This window comes from Canis lupus, chromosome 3 (assembly GCF_011100685.1).
Source record: "Canis lupus familiaris isolate Mischka breed German Shepherd chromosome 3, alternate assembly UU_Cfam_GSD_1.0, whole genome shotgun sequence".
In the NCBI taxonomy this organism is placed as follows: Eukaryota; Metazoa; Chordata; class Mammalia; order Carnivora; family Canidae; genus Canis; species Canis lupus.
Window position 1 is genome coordinate 55,033,789 of NC_049224.1, and position 19,415 is coordinate 55,053,203.

The 19,415-nt window shown below is 44.5% G+C and overlaps 2 protein-coding genes across 9 annotated transcripts in view; both read right to left on the reverse strand.

The window, feature by feature from the left end:
* AP3B2 (adaptor related protein complex 3 subunit beta 2) overlaps positions 1 to 453 on the reverse strand; it is a 33,402-nt gene extending 32,949 nt beyond the window's left edge. Inside the window, exon 1 of the mRNA XM_038532940.1 lies at positions 306 to 453. Within this exon, the coding sequence (XP_038388868.1) occupies positions 306 to 418 (113 nt within the window). The 5' untranslated portion in view covers positions 419 to 453. The remainder of the gene's footprint in view (positions 1 to 305) is intronic.
* Positions 454 to 1,157: 704 nt separating this feature from the next.
* Positions 1,158 to 19,415, reverse strand: part of LOC106558622 — a 32,486-nt gene continuing 14,228 nt past the window's right edge. For 3 of the 8 annotated variants that reach the window (XM_038532951.1, XM_038532950.1, XM_038532947.1), the window contains 4 exons: positions 6,356 to 6,397; positions 4,660 to 4,719; positions 2,484 to 2,685; positions 1,881 to 2,295 (listed from right to left, as the gene is read on the reverse strand). In XM_038532951.1, coding sequence (XP_038388879.1) covers positions 1,937 to 2,295; positions 2,484 to 2,685; positions 4,660 to 4,719 — 621 coding nt within the window. In that variant the 5' untranslated portion in view covers positions 6,356 to 6,397 and the 3' untranslated portion in view covers positions 1,881 to 1,936. Of the gene's footprint in view, positions 1,263 to 1,878; positions 2,296 to 2,483; positions 2,686 to 4,659; positions 4,720 to 6,355; positions 6,398 to 19,415 lie in introns of those variants that run through there. The other 5 variants (XM_038532948.1, XM_038532952.1, XM_038532949.1 and 2 more) reach the window with 3 other exon arrangements.

Genomic DNA, 19,415 nt, shown 5'->3' on the forward strand with positions numbered 1-19,415 from the left:
CCACGGTCCTCTGGAGCCAGCTCGCCCCGCGTGGAAGGGGCGGGGAAGCTGTCGTGCGAACCCACAGACTGCAGGCACGCCCGGGGCTGGGGGGCCGGGGTCGGGCCCTCCTGGTGGGCCCCGGGGCAGGGCTGGGGCCGCGGGGACGGGCTGGGGACAGGCTGGGGACGGGGGGGGGGGGGGAGGGGGGTGCAGGGCCCGGGCGCCGCCGGGCGCGGGGAGGGGGAGGGGGAGGGGGCAGGGCGGGCTTCCGGTCCGCGCGGCCGGGCGCTGTCCATGGTGCCGGCGCGCCGCGGGCTCCTCACCGCTTGTAGTCGGAGGAGAAGATGCCGCCGCTCGCCGGGTCGTGGCCGTACTCGGGCTCCCCGGGGCCGGCGGAGCCGCCCTTGTCCTCGCCGTAGGCGGGGGCGGCCGACATGGGGCGGCTGGGGCGGAGGCCGGGGCCGGGGCCGGGGCCGGGGAAGCAGCGCGGGCCGGGCTCCGCGGAGGCCGCAGTCGGCGCGGGCAGAGGCCGAGCGCTGATTTCTCAATCCGGGCCGCGCCGAGAGGCTCTTAAAGGGACCGGCGCGTGCGGAGCGGAGGGCGTGTCCGCGGGGGGCGGGGCTGAGCCTGGGGGGCCGGGCCCGCCCGCAGGCCTCGGAAATCCCCGCCCCCTCCCCCTCCCCGTCGGGAAGCCTCGGTCCAGTAGGACTGGATGCACCTCCGCGCCCCGCCGCTGGACTGGGGGTGGCACAGCCTTCCTGGAGACGCAGAGCGCCCTCCTTCCCCCTCCCGACCACAGGGTCTCGGTGGAAGGGCCTCTAGGGGCTCCGCTCATTCCAGACACAGCCACACACGCTAGCCCACGCAGAGGAAGGAAAGCAGGGGACTGAAGAGGAGGCTGTGTCACAGCGCTGGGGGGCGGTCCTAGAGCGGGAACGAGGCACTGCACCCCGAGACCCACTTCAGAGACCCAGGCCCCTCCGTCTCCCTGCAACATCTTTTCTGCAAAATCTGGGCTCTCTGGTGGTGTTTTGGTTTCTCACCAGGAAGCCGGGGGTGGGGGTGGGGGGTTCCTGAACGCGACAGAATTTAAGGAGGTCTGTCCTAGTGAGGAGCCTACAGCAGGCTGCAGGCAGAGAAACGGAGACTGAATAAAAGCGGCAGTGAGCCCGGAATTCATCTTTGCAAAATAGTTTAATGGCCATTTCTGAGGCCCCGTGCCTATTCAGGAGGGCCTAAGATCACACCTAGTCCATAGCCAAGTTCAAGTCCACCGACACCTAGGAAGGAAGGGAGAGAGGGAAGAAAGAGGCTAGGGTAAGGTCTGGTGTGACAGTCAGGACCCCTGGATCATGTAGGCCCCCAGCTCAGTTCCCAAGGCCAGAAGTACCCCCAAGGAAAGACGGCCTGGATCTAGAAAGTAGTGGCCAGGTTTGGAAAAGGGGTGGGATCTAGTTGGGCGTGAGTTTGGGCGTCGGATTGGATGGCTGGGGTCTCTTCCCTGGGCTTGGAGGAGGAGGTGAAGAGGGCTTGACTTGGTGAGCAGAAGAAGCGGTGAGAAGAAGAGTTTATAGGGCTGAGTCTTAATCTATAGACTAGGATCCCAGTGTCTCCAGAACCAGAATTTGTGGGCCTGGGTGTAAACGGACAGGGCCCAGGAAGATGGCTCCATAGGCAGGTTCCCCTGGGGGAATGGGAATGGAGGGTAACAAGGACCAGGGCAGCGCCTGGGTTTAGAAGTTGGTAGGCTGAAGGAAACAGATGTGGCCAAGATCTGTGAGCTGGGGCCTTCCTGGAGTGGGCCCAAGAGTTTCAGAGAAGTGGAATCTCCACGAGCTGGCAGGCCTAGTTTCCCTCTGGGTGCTTTGGGTCTGCCAGAGTAAAGTGGACCTTGTGTTTGAGGAGCGTGGCCCGGGCTGGGAGGGAAAGTGTGAATTTTGCAGGAGCACACTGGTTAGCGGCATTTGTTAACTGGCTTGGGAGGTGAGGTGAGGTGGTGCAAGGGTAGCTGGGCAGCACTCACCGAGTTAATAGGACCGCTATCTATTTGCAGGGGGTCCGGGATGGGCATGGGGCCCAGCAGACGCAGCGCAAAGTGCACGCAGTTGCTGCGCGTGGGGTGATATGGGGGCGGGTCCGCATCCATTGCCTCCCGCACGCGGTGCTCCAGAGCCACGCGGTCCACGCCGCCACGTCTACGCAGCACACGCCACAGCGAGCGGGAGCGCAGCATTGGGCGCTGCCCCTGTTTGGATACGATGCCTTCATAGGAGCCCAGTAACGGGTGAGGCCCTTGGCCGGCGACATTCCTCCCTGCAGGGGTCGCCCAGTGGGCGCAGATCAGCCTTGATCCTGCAGCCAAATCTCCCAGGCCCTGGGGGCCCTGAGCCCTGCACCCTGCGTGCTGGGTCGCCCATCTTCAGAGACCCGCACCTCCAGCATGGAACCCGGTTTTCGTTCTCGCTGCCCCACCCACTGGTGTCCCAGCCGGAGATGCTCACCTTCAAAGTGGATGATCTCCCCGTGGCCACAGTACACACCCACGTGGGCCCCGCACCAGCGTCCGGTGGGGGACAACAGCCTGAACAGGAAGAGGTCTCCTGGCTCGGGCTCGCTGCCCTCCAACTCCACGGTCTCGAAGTGGCGACCCAGGAAAGCCTCAGGGAGGAAGAACTTAATGGTGCTGACTGCCCCGGTCAGGGCCTGAGAGGAAACAGGGACCAGACCGCCGGGGGTTTGTTTGCACAGGCCGGGATGATGGGGGAGCCCGTTCCTTCCACTGGGCAGGAGGGCAGCAGGTCAGCTGGGCCTCTCAGGGCCCAAGGAGATCCATGCCTCTGTGTGCTGAAGAATGCCAGAGACCTGGGCATCACGAATGAATCCTACCCTGAGCCTGCTGAGAACCCCTCGGTTCCCAGCAATTGGGACCTGCTCCTCATCCAGTGTGTTCTTCTCATCCTAAATTCCATCCTCTCCAATCTCCCTCCCCCCACTCTCACCACCCTCAGTATCCCCTTCCTCAACCATCTCCCATCTTGCCATTCCCTGGAGGCAACACCTGGGACTTGCATGTACCCGAGTTGAGCTGAAGAAACAGAAACCGTGGAGAAAAGGGAACCCTCTTACACTGTTGGTGGGAATGTGAACTGGTGCAGCCACTCTGGAAAACTGTGTGGAGGCTCCTCAAAGAGTTAAAAATAGACCTGCCCTACGACCCAGCAATTGCACTGTTGGGGATTTACCCCAAAGATACAGATACAGTGAAACGCCGGGACACCTGCACCCCGATGTTTATAGCAGCAATGGCCACAATAGCCAAACTGTGGAAGGAGCCTCGGTGTCCAAAGAAAGATGAATGGATAAAGAAGATGTGGTTTATGTATACAGTGGAATATTACTCAGCCATTAGAAATGACAAATACCCACCATTTGCTTCAACGTGGATGGAACTGGAGGGTATTATGCTGAGTGAAGTAAGTCAGTCGGAGAAGGACAAACATTATATGTTCTCATTCATTTGGGGAATATAAATAATAGTGAAAGGGAATACAAGGGAAGGGAGAAGAAATGTGTGGGAAATATCAGAAAGGGAGACAGAATGTAAAGACTCCTAACTCTGGGAAACGAACTAGGGGTGGTGGAAGGGGAGGAGGGCGGGGGGTGGGAGTGAATGGGTGACGGGCACTGGGGGTTATTCTGTATGTTAGTAAATTGAACACCAATAAAAAATAAATTAAAAAAAAAAAAAAAAAGAAACAGAAACCCAAATGACCTCTGGACCCAAGAGAGGCATCTCCTCCAACAGGCTCCGCAGCAAACCTCTATTGAGCAGCTGCTCATTTGATGTTTAATACAATTCTACAAAAAAGGGACAGTATCCCTGTTTTCAGGATAAGAAAACCAAGGCACACAGCTGTGTGTCTGGTCACCTTTACCTTCCGTTTCCCTATATGGAAGGAAGAGGTTTCTCATATCTACTGGGAACAGAGCCATCTAGGGACTTGGAAAGATGGCCTCCTGGGCTGTGCCAGAGATATGGTCTGAGACGGTTCCCCAGGAAAGAAGGTGAAAATTGGGGCCTGTTGAGCACTGACCCATCCCAGGCTGGCAAGGACCTCCAAAGAAGTGGCCCACCACTCCCGGGTCTCTGGGTGTCTTTGTTGGAAGGGAGGGGCCTGACTCCAGCAGATTTGACTGGGGTGGGAAGAACCCATATGCAAACGAGGAGTGGTGCTACTCAGCCAAAGTTGCAGAGGTGCCAACCACCATGTGGCTGTGTCTCTCTCATCCCTGACACTCTTGTTTCCTTTTCGGCCCTAGCCTGTAGTCTCCTTTATGTATTCCTGGAGGTCTTGTTTTCCCAGACTAGAAGCTGTGGAAGACTGTGACCAGCTCATCCCAGTTTGCCTGGAACTTTCCAGGTTTTAAAATTGAAAGTTGCACATCCCAAACCCAGGAAAACCTGGATGGTCACCCTAGACTCTGGTCTCTCCCCTTCCACATCCTTTGATTTTAAACCAGTCACATGCACAGCCCTCAGCCTTTGGTCATACTCTCTGGCAATCCCTCAGGTAGGGAGGGCACCTTGGTTCCTGCTTCCCTCTCCCCCCTTTAACACTAGGCCAAGTAGTGGCCACAGCTGTACCCTGGCCCCTACTGGGGCAGCAGGCATCCCACCTGGGGAGAAGACAAGACAAGCTGAGGACTTCTGCTGCTCCAGTTACCTGTGAAGCTCATCTAGGGAGGAGAACAAACAAACAAACAAACAAACAAACAAACAAAAAGAAACCTAGCTATCATCACCTGGCTGCTGAGGAGGGAGGGTTTAGGCCATTGCCCCTCCCTTTGTATCTCCCTGGGCTGTGTACTGTGTGTGTCTGTGTGTATGTCCATGGGGGGGCGGGGGGGGCGGGGCAGCTGTCGGTGCATGGCTGTGAACTTGTTGTGCCCCTGAGTCTGCAATACCAGATACAGGACTGGGAGACCGAATCCTGGATGAGCCACTTCTCTATTTGGGGCATCACATATACCACTTCCTCCCTGTGGGCCTCAACTTCCTCATTTGTGAACTGGAGGCACTGAGCTCAGAAGGCTGGGAATCACAGGACCATTGTGAGACACTGAGAGCTCTTTGTGAGCTGCACAGGGAGAGACGGCAGTGTTTGTTTACCTTTGGTCTGCTCCTGAGCATGCAGAGTCAGGCATCAGGGGGAAGAGAGGTGGGGAGAAGGCATCTTTCCCAGCTCAGAGAAGAACAATGGGCCCTCAGAGGCTGGCTGCCTCCCTGTGACCCCTGGCCCAGAGCTCTCAGAGAATCACCCAGCTGGAAAGGCCCAGGCAAGCAGGGCCCCACCCCTGACTCCCTCTGAAAGTTCCCCAGTGGAGGTAGGAGCCCTGCAGCACTCTGGCCACCTTCAACCGGGCCCTGGAATTTGAGTCAGGGTCTGGATGAGATGTCCGTTCAGATAGAGGATCTAGGTCTACATGTGGTGCTCCACCCATAATAATATCTACTGCCAAAACACTGTGCTAAAACCCCATTTAGTCCTAAAAACAACTGTCATAAAATAGATGTCGTTAGCTTTCCCATTTTACAGTTGAGGGAACCAAGGCTTGGAGAGAGTATAAGCTAGTAGGTGGAGAAACCAGTATTCAACCCCAGAGGGTCTGGTCTAGTGCCGTTGACCTCCACCACTGTACAAGTACTACGGCTCTCATGATGCTAGCACACGATGGCCCCCTTCCCCCAGACACCCCCACTAGGAAGTGCATCCTTCCTGACCAGGAGAAACAGCCGCCCTTCCCTTTGGCTTTCATTGAACCAAGCCACCATTTTCCTTGTAAGAAAGGAAAGGAGCAGGGCCCGACCCATGAGCTAGAGACTGGGGCACAAAGCACCTCTCTCTTTGCACTGTCCTGACAATGCTGCCTACTTCACTGGGGCTTTTCTGGGGGCCTGAGCTTATCTTCTTTCACCTGAGGCTTTCAGGGGAACAGAATGATGAGGGTAGCCCTGGACCTCAACCCAATGGGGTCCTGTCACTAAGTACAGACATTGTGGGGCCACTGTGGCAGCCCTTGGTTCTGGGGCTGTAGTCGGACCAGAACTTCCAACCCCTCCCATCCCCCTTCAGCCTAGCCCTGGACAGAGTTCTTCTGTGGGGAGGAAGGTTCTGGGGTCGCTGCCTTCAACTGGTACCTTCAGTCAGAACAAGGGTTGGGGCTCCCTACTGGGGCAGAGCAGGCCCTTCCCTTGAGCCCTCAGTATACTCCGCTCTGACCCTTCCTGTCCTTTCAAAGGGTTTGCTCATCCCTCCCCTTTGGCACAGAGTAAGCCCACCTGAATCCCAGCCCCCCAGCCCAAGCAGCTTACCTTGGAATGGCCACACTCCACACGTTGCTAGGTGCTCTCCCTCTGTGGGGCCAGAGCAGGGAGGACAAGCTATTAGTCCCTCAGGTAGACAAGGAAGCCAAGCAGGAAGCCCTGGGGCTCTGTCCTGAGCTTTAAGGCCTAGGCCATTTTGATAGTAGCACTCCCTCCTGGCAGCTCTGAAGGCAGGTGGCAGCCAATGACCATGAGGCTGGGGTCTGGGTGGGTTATTGGTGCCCTCACCCATCCTCTGTCTCTTCTTCATAATGTTCTGCCCCTACCTCCACACCTGCTTGTGCTTGCTCTCTGAACCCATACTTATCCCCTCACTGGCCCTCTAGGGTACCCAAGTGCCCCATCCCCACACTATTGTGGTTAGAGAAACTCTGTATTCCCTTTGAATGTATTGAGGCTTGCTGTATCGACTAACATATGGTCTATTTTGTTGACTATACTATGTGCACTTAAAAACATTTACTTTGCACATTTACAGTATTCTAGAAATATAAATTAGGTCAGTATGGTTGATAATGTTCAGATCATCTATGTCTTTACTGATTTTTTGTGTTTTTTTCTTTCAGTTGTTAATAATATTAAAACTTCCAACTATGATTGAGAGATGGTCTATTTCTCCCTTTAATTTGATTGAATTTAGGGCTCAGTTGGTGAAGCATCTGCCTTGGGCTCAGGTCATGTTCCTGGAGTCCTGGGATTGAGTCCCAAATGGGGCTTCCTGCTCAGCAGTCTGCTTCTCCCTCTCCCTCTGCACCGCCCCCCACTTGTGCTCTCTCTTTCAAATAAATAAAATCTTTAAAAAATTTTTTGTTAAGTTTGTTCTGTGGATTTTGAAACTCTTTTATTAGGTACATAAACACTTTATGCATGTGATGTCTTTCTGATGACTTGACCTTCTATTAGTATAAATGTCCTTCTTTATCTCTGCTACTGTGTTTTGCGTTGAAATCTATTGCATCTGATGTCATGCTCCCCATTTGCAGGTTCTTTTACCATCCTATTACTTATATAGTCTGTCTCTTTGTATTTCAAGTGCAGCTCTTCTAGACAGAATATAGTCTTGTTTTATTCATTTTGGCAATCTCTGCCTTTAAACTGTTTAGTCCACAAATATTTCATATAATAATTGATATGGTTGGACTTAGGTCTACCATCTAAAAAATTCTTTTGATATTTGTTCCTTTGTTCTCCTTTTCCTGTCTTTTAACACAGTCAGGTATTTAAGAGTTCCATTTTATCTACCGATAGTTAACTCTACCTCTTTGTCTTATATTTGAGTAGTGTCTCTAAATATTGCAATACACCTACTGAACTTTTCACAACTACTTAGAGATAATATCATACAACTTCATGGGTTGTATGAAGACATGGGTCCATTTACCCCATCCCCTCTATATCCTTTATGCTGTATTTGTTATATATAACTACATACTTTATAAACCACAAGGTAACATAATTTTTGCTTTAAAGTGTCCTATCTTTCAGAGAAAAGGACAAACATCTTCTATGTTTACTCAGATATTTATCATTTCTGCTCCTCATTCATTCCTTTTAAATTAAAGTATACTTAATATACAGTGCCATATATTAGTTTCAGGTGTACGATAAAATGATTGTGAACAACTCAATGCATTTCTCAGTGCTCATCAAGCCAAGTCTTAATCCCCTTTATCTATACCATCCATCTCTCCATCTACCTCTTCTCTGGAAACCACCAGTTTGTTCTCTGTATTTTTTTGTTTGTCCTCTTCATTCATTTGTGAAGGTCTAAGATTTTCTCTGATATTATTTCCCTTTAGCCTGAAGAATTTCCTTCAGCATTTCTTGTCCAGATCTGCTGGCAATAAATTTAGATGATTTTCTAATCTGAAGATACTTATTTAATCTTCATTTATCCTATTGGATATAGAATTCTGTATTAATGATCTTTTTCTTTCAGTACTTTAAAGATACTACCCCCCACCCCCACCCTTCCCCACTATTATCAACCTTCATGGTTTCAGGTGAGAAGTCAGTGAAAAGTCCAGTCATTTTGTTCTCTAGTGTGTCATGTGTTTATCATCTTTGGCTGCTTTCAATATTTTCTCTTTATCTCTCTTTTCAGCAGCTTGATTGTGATATGTCTAAGATTGGTTTTGTTCATATTTATCGTCTTGTGGTTCCCTGAGATTTTGAATCTGAAATATTTTGTCTTTACAAAATGTAGGGATTTTTTTTTTTTTTGCCATTAATTAATCACATTTTTTTTTCTACCCTATTTTCTCTCTCATCTCCCTCTGGAACTCCAATTAATCCCATCACTTGAATATTGTTTGATAGGTCTTCTTTTTCAATATTTTGTTCTCAGTCCCTTAACTGAGATGTCTCTTGATATTTGATCTCACAGTTTGTGTGGACACCATCAATTTGCTGTTAAACCCACTCACTGAATTATTTTTTCAGTTCTAGTATTTCTATTTTTTAAAATAATTTTTTCTGTTAAAATGCCTCATTCATGTATTCATTATAACTCTTTTCCGTAAACTCTTTTGTAGGTATTTATAATACCTGCTTCAAATTCTCCCCCCCCCCCAACATTTGAGTGGTCTTGGTATTTACTGCTATTGTCTGGCTTTTCTATTAATACTGAATTACATTTGGGAGCAGGCATGTCTAGGATTCTTAAAATTCTGTAATAGACATTTGGGATGACATTACACAGATTCTACATTCTTTTATCTTCTGAAGAATGTTGATTTTTGTATTAGCAGGCAGTCAAATTAGTAGCTGGAATGTGATCTTGTATTTGTGTAGTTTGGGTTCAACTGTTATGGTTTAAGTTTCCCCATTATTATTGGAGTAAAAGCCTTAGTCCCAGGACATAGTCTTCCAACACATGGCCCCTATGGGATTTCAGCAGACAGTCTAAGGCATTTACCATGCCCCTTTGAGTTTGTGAAAAGCAAACTACAAATATCACCTCTTTTAGAGCAGGCAGCAGCTGAAATATCTGGCCTTTGCTTCCTGCCTTTGACTGTTGCTTTCCACTGTACTCCTTGGAGTCTCACCCAAGTAGATGTGCAGAAAGGGGTCTTCTAAGGATTTGAGGGGACTTCCTCCCTGCCAGTGCCTCCTTTCTGGGTATTCTCCTTCAATATTCAGCCGCTCTGGCAGCAGTAAACTTTATCCACTGATATATTTTGTATTTTTTTAAACTATAGTTACCATGATGTACATTACATTCCCAGGACTTATTTATCTAACTGGGATTTTGTGCCTTTTGACCACCTTTACTCATTTTTCCCACTCCCCCACTAAAATCCACTGCTATCTTAAGCCAAGAAGTCTGTGGCTTTGTGCATGAATTTGAGCCACCTACACTGTGCAGCCTGGTGAGTGTCCTAAGGAGAAACCTTTGTAAAGATGGATCTCATCCAGTGCAGTTTGCTTCTTTCAGGGACCAAATCTACAGGTTCTCCTTATTCTTACTCTCCAATTCCTCCAAATCATTTAAAAATTTTATTTTTTAAAATTAACATCCAGTAAACTATTTTTGTTGTACATTTCTATGAATTTTAACACACGTATAGATAGATTAATCATGCAAAACAGTTTCACCATCCCAAAAAACCCTTTTAAATGTATTAGTACTGTCCACTTGGGACAGTTATTGAACCAGAATTGACACATTATATTTTTTAACGTTTTTATTTATTTATTTCAGAAAGAGAGAGCATGCACTAGAGAGAGCAAGCACAAGTGGAGGCCAGAGGGAGAGGAAGAAGCATGCTCCCACTGAGCAGGGAACCCAATGTGGGGCTCGATCTCAGGACCCCAGGATTATTTTTTTATTTTATTTTTTTTAAAGATTTTTATTTATTTGTTCATGAGAGACACACACAGAGAGAGAGGCAGAGACACAGGCAGAGGGAGAAGCAGGCTCCATGCACCGGGAGCCCGACGTGGGACTCGATCCCGGGTCTCCAGGATCGTGCCCTGGGCCAAAGGCAGGCACCAAACCGCTGCGCCACCCAGGGATCCCATGGACCCCAGGATTATGACCTGAGCTGAAGGCAGACACTTAGCTGACTGAGCCACCCAGGCGCCCCAACATTTAACTAAGATCCATACTTCATTCAGCTTTCTTTACTTTTTTGCTAAGGTCCTTTTCCTGTTTCAGGATTCCATCCCAGATACCATATAACATTTCGTCCATCTCTCTCTGGGCTCCTCTTTTCACAATGGTTTTAATTTGCACTTCCTTAATATGTTGAGTATATTTTCATGTGCACTTTTCATCTATATAATCTTGTTGAAGTTCACCATTTTAAAATATACAATTTAGTGGGGTTTAGGTTGTTCATAAACATGCACAACAATCACCACTTATTGCAAAACATTTTCATCACCTTCAAAAAACACCCCATATCCATGAAGCAGTCACTCCGGATTCCCCTCTTCCCCCAGCTTCTAGTAACCACTAATCTTTTTGTCTCTAGATTTGCCTATTCTGGATATTTTATATGAATGGAATTATATAATCCATGACCTTTTGTGCATTTATCTTATATTCTGAAACCATCCTGAATTTATTAGCTCTGTTAGGTTTGTGTGTGTGTTCTTTTAATTTCTTATATATAAGATCATGTCATCTTTAAATAGAGGCAGTTTTATTTTTTCCTTTCTAATCTGGATGCTTTTTATTTATTTTTTCTTTCATAACTGTCCTGCCTAGAATGTCTAGTATGATGCTGAACAGGCATGGTAAGAACAAACATCCTTGTTTTATTCCTAATCTTTAAAGGAAAGCTTTTAGTCTTTCATCATTAAGCATGCTAGCTGTGGGCTTGGTGTGTGTGTGTGTGTGTGTGTGTGTGTGTGTGTGTGTGTGTGTGTGGTAAAACACACATAACATAATATTTACCATTTTAACCATTTTTAAGTGTATAGTTCAGTGGCATTAAGTACAGTCATACTGTCATGCAACCATCACCACCATCCATCTCCAAAATGTTTTCATTATCCCAAACTGAACCAACCAACAATCTCTGTCACAGTCCTCACTATTTTAACAATATTAAAAAAAAGTAAAGAAGGTCCAATGACAACAATAAAACTTATAGGCCAATCTTTCTTATGAACAAAGATGCAGAAACTATCTTCTAAAATATTAGCAGACTGAATATAGAAATGTATTAAGAATCATGATCAATTTGGATTTATTCTGAAAATTCAGGCATGGACTAAAATGGAAAAGCTATTAGAATAAATCACCCGCTATCAGATTAAAGAAAAGCCATATATTAACTCTCATTAAGTACATAAAAACATTGATTAAAGGTTAACATCCAAGATAACAGCTTTTTTAAAAATTTTTTTTTTCATTTATTTATGATAGTCACACAGAGAGAGAGAGAGAGAGGCAGAGACATAGGCAGAGGGAGAAGCAGGCTCCATGCACCGGGAGCCTGACGTGGGATTTGATCCCGGGTCTCCAGGATCGCGCCCTGGGCCAAAGGCAGGCGCTAAACCGCTGCACCACCCAGGGATCCCCAAGATAACAGCTTTTAAGCAAGCTGGAAACAGGAAAGAACTTATTTAATAAAGGTTATCATGGCAAACACATTTAATAGCAAAGTGTCAGAGCTTCTCACAAGTTAAATTGTATCCCACAAAAATTAATATGTTGAAGTCCTAACCAATATCTCAGAATGTGACCTTATTTGGAAATAGGGTTATTGTAGATGTAATTAGTTAATATGAGGCCATTAGGGTGAATCCTAATCCATTATAACTGGTGTCCTCACAAAAAGAGGAAATGTGGACACAGAAGCAGACACATACACAGTGAAAGCATCATATGAACATGAAGGCAGAGGTCAGGGTGATATTTCTATGGCCCAGTAGCACCAAAGGTTGCCAGTAAACCACCAGAGGCTACAGGAGAGGCGTGAAACAATTTTCCCTCACAATCTCAGAAGGAACCAATCCTGATGACATGCTGATCTTGGACCTTTAGCCTCCAGAACTGTGAGACCATAAATTCCTATTACTTAAGCCACCCAATCTGTGGTACTTCATTACAGCAGCCTGGCAAATTAATATAGCTTCCTTTCAAAATTAGAACAAGACAAGGATGTCTGCTATCACTATTTCTATTCAGCACTGTACTGAAGATGTTAGTGTATGGGAAGAAAAAATTCTCCAAAACCCTCTTAGGGTCTCTGGCTGGACCAGAGAATTAAGCTGATAAAAGATTAGCAGGAGAAAAGTGTAAAACTGTTCTTATATTTCTATGAGTACATGGCAGGGGCGGGGTGCTTCAGAAAAGAATGAAGACCTGAAAAAACGACCAGAGAAGAAAGCTTCTATACACTTTAGGCAAATAATAATGGGATTTAACACAGGGAGCCAAGTATCCAAGTATAGTAAATGGTGAATGCGAGGATAGAAAAGATATATATATATATATATGTATGTATGTACATATATACATATATACTCTGTCCCTGGGTCCTGACACAGCACTCTTAAAAACCTTTTAAATTCCTAGTAATGGGGATCCCTGGGTGGCTCAGCAGTTTAGCGCCGCCTTCGGCCCAGGGTGTAATCCTGGAGTCCCGGGATCGAGTCCTGTCGGGCTCCCTGCATGGGGCCTGCCTCCCTCTGCCTGTGTCTCTGCCTCTCTCTCTCTGTCTCTCTCTGTCTCTCATGAATAAATAAATAAAATATTTTAAAATATATTTGGCCTTTGACCCTGGTTTCGAACAGAGTTCCTAAATCCCTTCGATTCCTTCATTAAGTGGCAGCAATGTTTTTTTGTTCTATTGAGGTGACCCTGGGTGGGCTTCTGGGGGGTAGGGTGGGTCACCAGAAAGATCAAGCCATAGTTAGAAGTTTGGAACTTTTAGCCTCATCCCTCATCTCCACAGAGAGAAAAGGGGATAGAAACGGAGGTAATTTTATACATATATGTAAAATATTATATGTAAATTTTATTTTTAAAATATTTATATTCAATATAGTTTTTATATATTCTGCATCTTGATAATTAAAAGGAGCTATTGGAATAGGAATTTTATAACTAAATAAATTCTGAGAATAAATAATTGGAAACTGGGAAAGCAGGTTTTTGGGGGTGGTTAGATGAGGGCAGATGAATTAAGAGATGAATGTGTCACCCAAAGGCACAGCAGACACAATAAAAAGAGAAGGACATAAAGGACAGATTGAGTGACTGACACCTGAGAACCCTTTTAGTTGGGTTGTGCCCAGACATCCTTTCAAATCTCCCTTCCCAACCAAAGTAGGTTAAGGGTTAACATTTGTTCTACTCTAGTTCTTGATTTAGGTCCACTGGTAAATAATACTTTATACTCTTTCAAAATGACAGAACATTAGCATACTCGATCCTCTCAAAGTAAAGACAAGCACGTTAGAAAGAATGATTTTAAAGGGTCTTTTTCAAAGTTCAAAGGGCACAACCAGGACCCAACCCCAGGTGTTTTGATAGTTGAATTCCACAGGTAACAACATGAAGCAACTGTAGTCTATGTGGCTGATAATAGGGCTGTTGAGAGAGCGGCACATACACCTTCATGAGGTTTCAGTCCTGGCTCGTTGCAGATAAGCCTCATTTCCATCTCTACTCAGGATCATTCCAACAGAATACATTTAGAGGTCTTCAACTCAGGAAGATCACCACCAATATCTTCTTTGCCTTTCATAATTCTATCAATCTTTCTCAACAGCACTCAGAGAATTCTCTCATAGCATCCAAACAAAACTGTAGGGTTCATTTTTGTTTTTACAACTGACCCTTCTCACAGCCTAGCAGCAGCATAGAGCATCTGTCCATCCCCTGATCTTGATTATGTTACTCTCCTCACCCCTAGGTGGGTTCCTGCCTCCAGTGGAATGCTAGAAACATCCCACTGACCAACCAAGAACAGGCTAACCCAACTAAAAACCATCTTTCCTGTAAAATAGTGTTTTATCACAAATAATTGCCATCATCTGGTCTCTTCAAAAGAGAATGAGTTTTTGTATTTAACCATGAACGTATGTGTATCTGATAGACTTATTCATCTGGGTTGAACTTGGGAAAACCTTTAGGATGCTTCTATGGGATTCCTGCATTTGCTTTTATTTTTGGTTCTGAGGTTCCAGGAGGATAGAGAACTCATTATCCTCCTGGATCTTATCTACACACACGTGTGAGAGCATCTGAATGCTCAAATTTTGAACATTTAGGATTTGAGAGAAAGGAATAAGGATCCTGGAGTCTGAGCGGTATGTTTTATAGTTTAGTAAGTTTGTCTCACTTAGAGTTCATTAACTATTTATTATCTACCATGCTTCACTGGCCAATCTACTGGAGGTGGGGGGACAATGAGAGCAGCATGATCCACTGCAAACCCCAGAGGACACTCACCATGACCTGCTGCTATAACAGACTCTGACCACCTTTTCACTGGAGACATTCTCTACAGGACACAGCTGGGACTTACCTGAGCATGCATGGGTTACACTCTGGGTGATTCAAAGCATTATATAACTGGGCCACGCCATCACGATCCAAGGTGTTTGGGGCTACATTTATATTTCAGATTTTTGAGATTAAGAACGGAGGCAAACTGTCACAACAATCAGAGTGAAAAATATCCCTCAAACATACAATGAAGGGATCCCTGGGTGGCTCGGCAGTTTGGCGCCTGCCTTTGGCCCAGGGTGCAATCCTGGAGTCCTGGGATCCAGTTCCGCTTTGGGCTCCCGGCATGCTTCTCCTGCTTCTCCCTCCTCCTGTGTCTCTGCCTATCATAAATAAATAAATCTTAAAAAAAAAAAAGACTCACAGAGTCTTTAAAAAAAAAAACATACAATGAAGACACATATAGGTGAGAAATGACCCAAACTAAAGTCTAATCAGAAAAACCATTTGTGAACCTGAAATTGAGAACCCTGTGAAAATCCTGAAAAAGACAAACTTAAGATAAAGAAGCTTATAGTACACATACACTATTTGCACCTAAGAAGTAGTTTAAGCATACATTTTTGCCTTTAACCCTACCTGAGAATTATACAACTCACAAATTCACCTTTACTTTGTGGAAACTGTCATACTCTAAAACATGTATAGAGGAGAACCAGCCAAGAGCAGCTAAGACAGTCTTGAAGAATAAGGAGGGCAGACTTATCTTCCCAGATATCAGGTTTTACAATAAAGCTAGAGTAATTAAGACAGGGTGGCACTGGTGCAAGATCAGACAAAATGACTAACAGAACAGACTGATGGTCCCAGAAACATTGATGAACCAGTATTTTAAAATTTGTATCTTGAAGAAACCATGTGTCCATTTCATAATCACAGAAACAAGTTAGCTAAAACAATGAAAAACGTGTGCCTCCCACCACTATTTATTCTCTGGGTTCATAAAGGGGTATCATGAATAAACTGGTGGCTAAAGTCACAGAAATGACTTTCTAGACGTTTTTGCTCAATTAAGGATATGATACCACAGGATGCAATGATCCATATCTATTCCAAGCAAAAATCAGGAAAAATCACAACTCACTCAGTTTTGTAGTGTCATAAGAACAGCCTTGCTCTTTCTTAAAAAATGACAGGTTGTTTTGAGGACAAAATGCACATGTAGTTGTCACTGCTGGTGCTCTTCATTTCTCCAGTAGATCTAGGTTTCCACTTGGTGCTATTTTCTTTGTGCCTGAGTGAGTTCCTTTAATATTTCTTGTAGGGAGGGGATGCTGCTGATGAATTTTCAGCTTTAGTATGTCTGAAAAACTCTTTATTTCACCTTTGGTTTTTGAAATAAGGTACAGAATTAGTATAGAATTCTAGCTTGACAGATTTTTTTGTTTAAAGTCCAATATTTCTTTTTTTTTAAGATTTTATTTATTAAAAAAAAGATTTTATTTATTCATGAGAGACACAGAGAGAAAGACAGAGACACAGGCAGAGGGAGAAGCAGGCTCCCTGCAGGGAAACCGATGTGGGACTCAATCCTGGGACCCCAGGATCACGCCCTGAGCCAAAGGCACTCAACCATTGAGCTACACAGGGGTCCCTAAAGTCCAATATTTCTTACGTGCATTGTTTCCACCAGGTTATCTGCCATCATCTCTACTTTTGTTCTTCTGTATGTAATATCTCCTTCTACCATAGCTCCTCCCCCCAATCCAATTGCTTTTAGATTTTTTTACTGGTTTTAAAAATTTTGATTATGATGTACTTGGTATATTTTTTTCATATTTCCTGTTCTTGGGTGTACACTGAGCTTCAATCTGTAGATTTATAGTATTCAACCATTTGGGAAAATTTTGATCATTATTTCTTCAAGTATATCCTCCCCTCTTCTCTTTTAGGGATTCACATTACAAGTGTATTAGGCCACTTGTAAATTATCTGATAGCATACTGATACTCTGTTCATTTAAAAACAAATTTCTTTTTTTAAAAGATTTTATTTATTTATTCATGAGAGACACAGAGAGAGAGATAGAGGCAGAGACACAGGCAGAGGGAGAAGCAGGCTCCACGCAGGGAGCCCGACGTGGGACTCAATCCCAGGTCTCCAGGATCACACCCTGGGATGAAGGCAGCGTTAAACCACTGAGCCACCAGGGCTGCCCTGAAAACAAATTTCCCTGTTTCATGTTGGATAATTTCTATGACTATGTTTCAAATTCACTAGTCTTCTCCAATGTCTCATCTGCCATGGATCCAACCCAGCTTCAAATTTCAGGTGCTGTATTTTTCATCTCAAAAATTTAAATTGGGATTGTAGGTCTTCCGTTTCTCTACTTTTTCAATCTATAGCATACTGTTCTAATAACTTTTAATGTCCTTCTCTGCTAATTCTAATATCTTTGTTCTGGGTTAGTTTCAAAGATTATTCACTCCACTTGGATTAGATTATTTTTCGTTTTTGCATGCCCAGTAATCATTGAGTAGATGCTAGACATTGTGAATTTTACATTTACTACTGGATATGTTTGTATCCCTACAAAATTTTTGGAGCTTTGATGTAGATCTAAGATGTAGTTATTTGGAAACTGGTCCTTTCTGGTCTTAAGATTTGTTTGGTGTAACTAGAACTGTATTTAGGCTAGAGATAATTATTCCCCACTAATGAAGCAAGACTTTTAGTACTCTCCCCAGTGCCTAATGAATTAGTTCTTCCAGTCTTGGTGGTAGGAATGGGCATTACTTTTGGTTGTGAGCGCTGCAGTAAAATTCTTTCAGGTGGTTCTTTTACTGGCATCAGGTTTCCTCACACACAAGCTGATCATCAGTACTCTGGTGAATACTTCATGTGGACCCAATCTCCACAATGACCTATCCAGCTCTCTCCTCTATGGTACACTGTCCTGTAAACTCTAGCTGCCTTGGTCCCCCTGGATTCACACATCTTCAACTGAGTGAGTCCACCAAAGGCTTTGGTGGACTTTGTACATATTTTACATTGTTTTTATTTCTCCTGTCAATACTTCAGTTTGATACCATAGTAGATACATCTATTGACTTTTATATGAGGAAATTATCTCCCAACTTTTGTGCACCTCTTTTATCCTAATTGGTTACATAACTTTGAGCTTTACACAGTTTAGTCATTGTTTTCTGTATTTTAAATATAGATTCTAAAATTTCCAAATGAATATATAGTACTTATGAGATTATATTTCTATAAATATCATTCACTGCAGGACCAAGGACTAAGATTAAATCCAAAGAGTAAGAAATGTAATCCTATCACCAGATTTGTACTGATCAAATCCTTTCACACTCTAGTAATTGCTTACAGTGTTACATTTTAGTTTTTGTATCTGGACTACCATGTTCTTATAGAACTTCCTCTTCCCTGGCATTTCTTTCTCTCTCTTTTTTTAAAGATTTTATTTATTTATTCATGAGAGACACACAGAAGAGGCAGAGGCGCAGGCAGAGGGAGAAGCAGGCTCCTGCAAGGAGCCTGATTTGGGACACAATCCCTGGATCACTCCCTGAGCCGAAGGCAGACGCTCAACCACTGAGCCACCCAGGCATCCCTCCCTGGCATTTCCAATAACCTCTTTTATTTGACAAAATGAAGCATACACCTATGCCTCTTTTGGTGATGATCATCCAGCCTCTTAATTATATGTTTAACAGGAATCTGCTTTTTGTTTCAATGAATTCTTCTGATCCTTTAACAGCCTGTTCTAATGCAGACCCATTATTTTTCAGGCTTCTGCTAACATTCTAGGGTTGTTTTTTTTTTTTTTCCATTGGATTCTCCTGTCACTTTGGAGAGATGTTTTATTCTCTCCAAAGTATACTAAGTAATTTCATAAAAATGTAGATGTGAAACAAAAGTGAATTCTTACATAATGAAATATCTATTTCCATTTTCTATTTGTTTGGGTACAGAATTCCATATTCAGAACCCTTTCTATTCAGACCTTTAAAGGTCTGCTTCAGTATCTTCTAACATACATTCTTGCTAAAGACAGTCTAATTCTCATTCTTTCTTAGGTTTTTTTCTGTTTTCCTTCTCCGGAAGCTTTTAGGCTATTATCTTTAGTAATCAAAAATCTCCCAAAGGTTTGTAGTGTGTATGTGTGAGAGAGACAGACACTGTTTAAATTTATTTTTACTTAGTTTTCACTAAAAAGACATATCTCTGTGTTACCTGAACTATCATTCTTTCATTATTTCTTTTCCTCCATTTTTCCTGATTATTTCCTTCTTAAATTCTTTCAGGTATTTAGTTTTTTTTCTGGACTAATATTTTTTTCTTCTTTTGTTTACTTTTATGATCAAGCCCATGAACTTTTAAGGCTACATAATAACAATTATGAAAAGTCCATGTTCAAAAACATATTTTAAAAACAAGTACTTAAAAAAAAGTACTTGCATGCAAATAATTGATTTTTTTAAGATTTTATTTATTCATGAGAGACACACAAAGAGAGAGAGGCAGAGACACAGGCAGAGGGAGAAGCAGGCTCCATGCAGGGAGCCGGATGTGGGACTCGATCCCAGGACCCCAGGATCACGCCCTGGGCCAAAG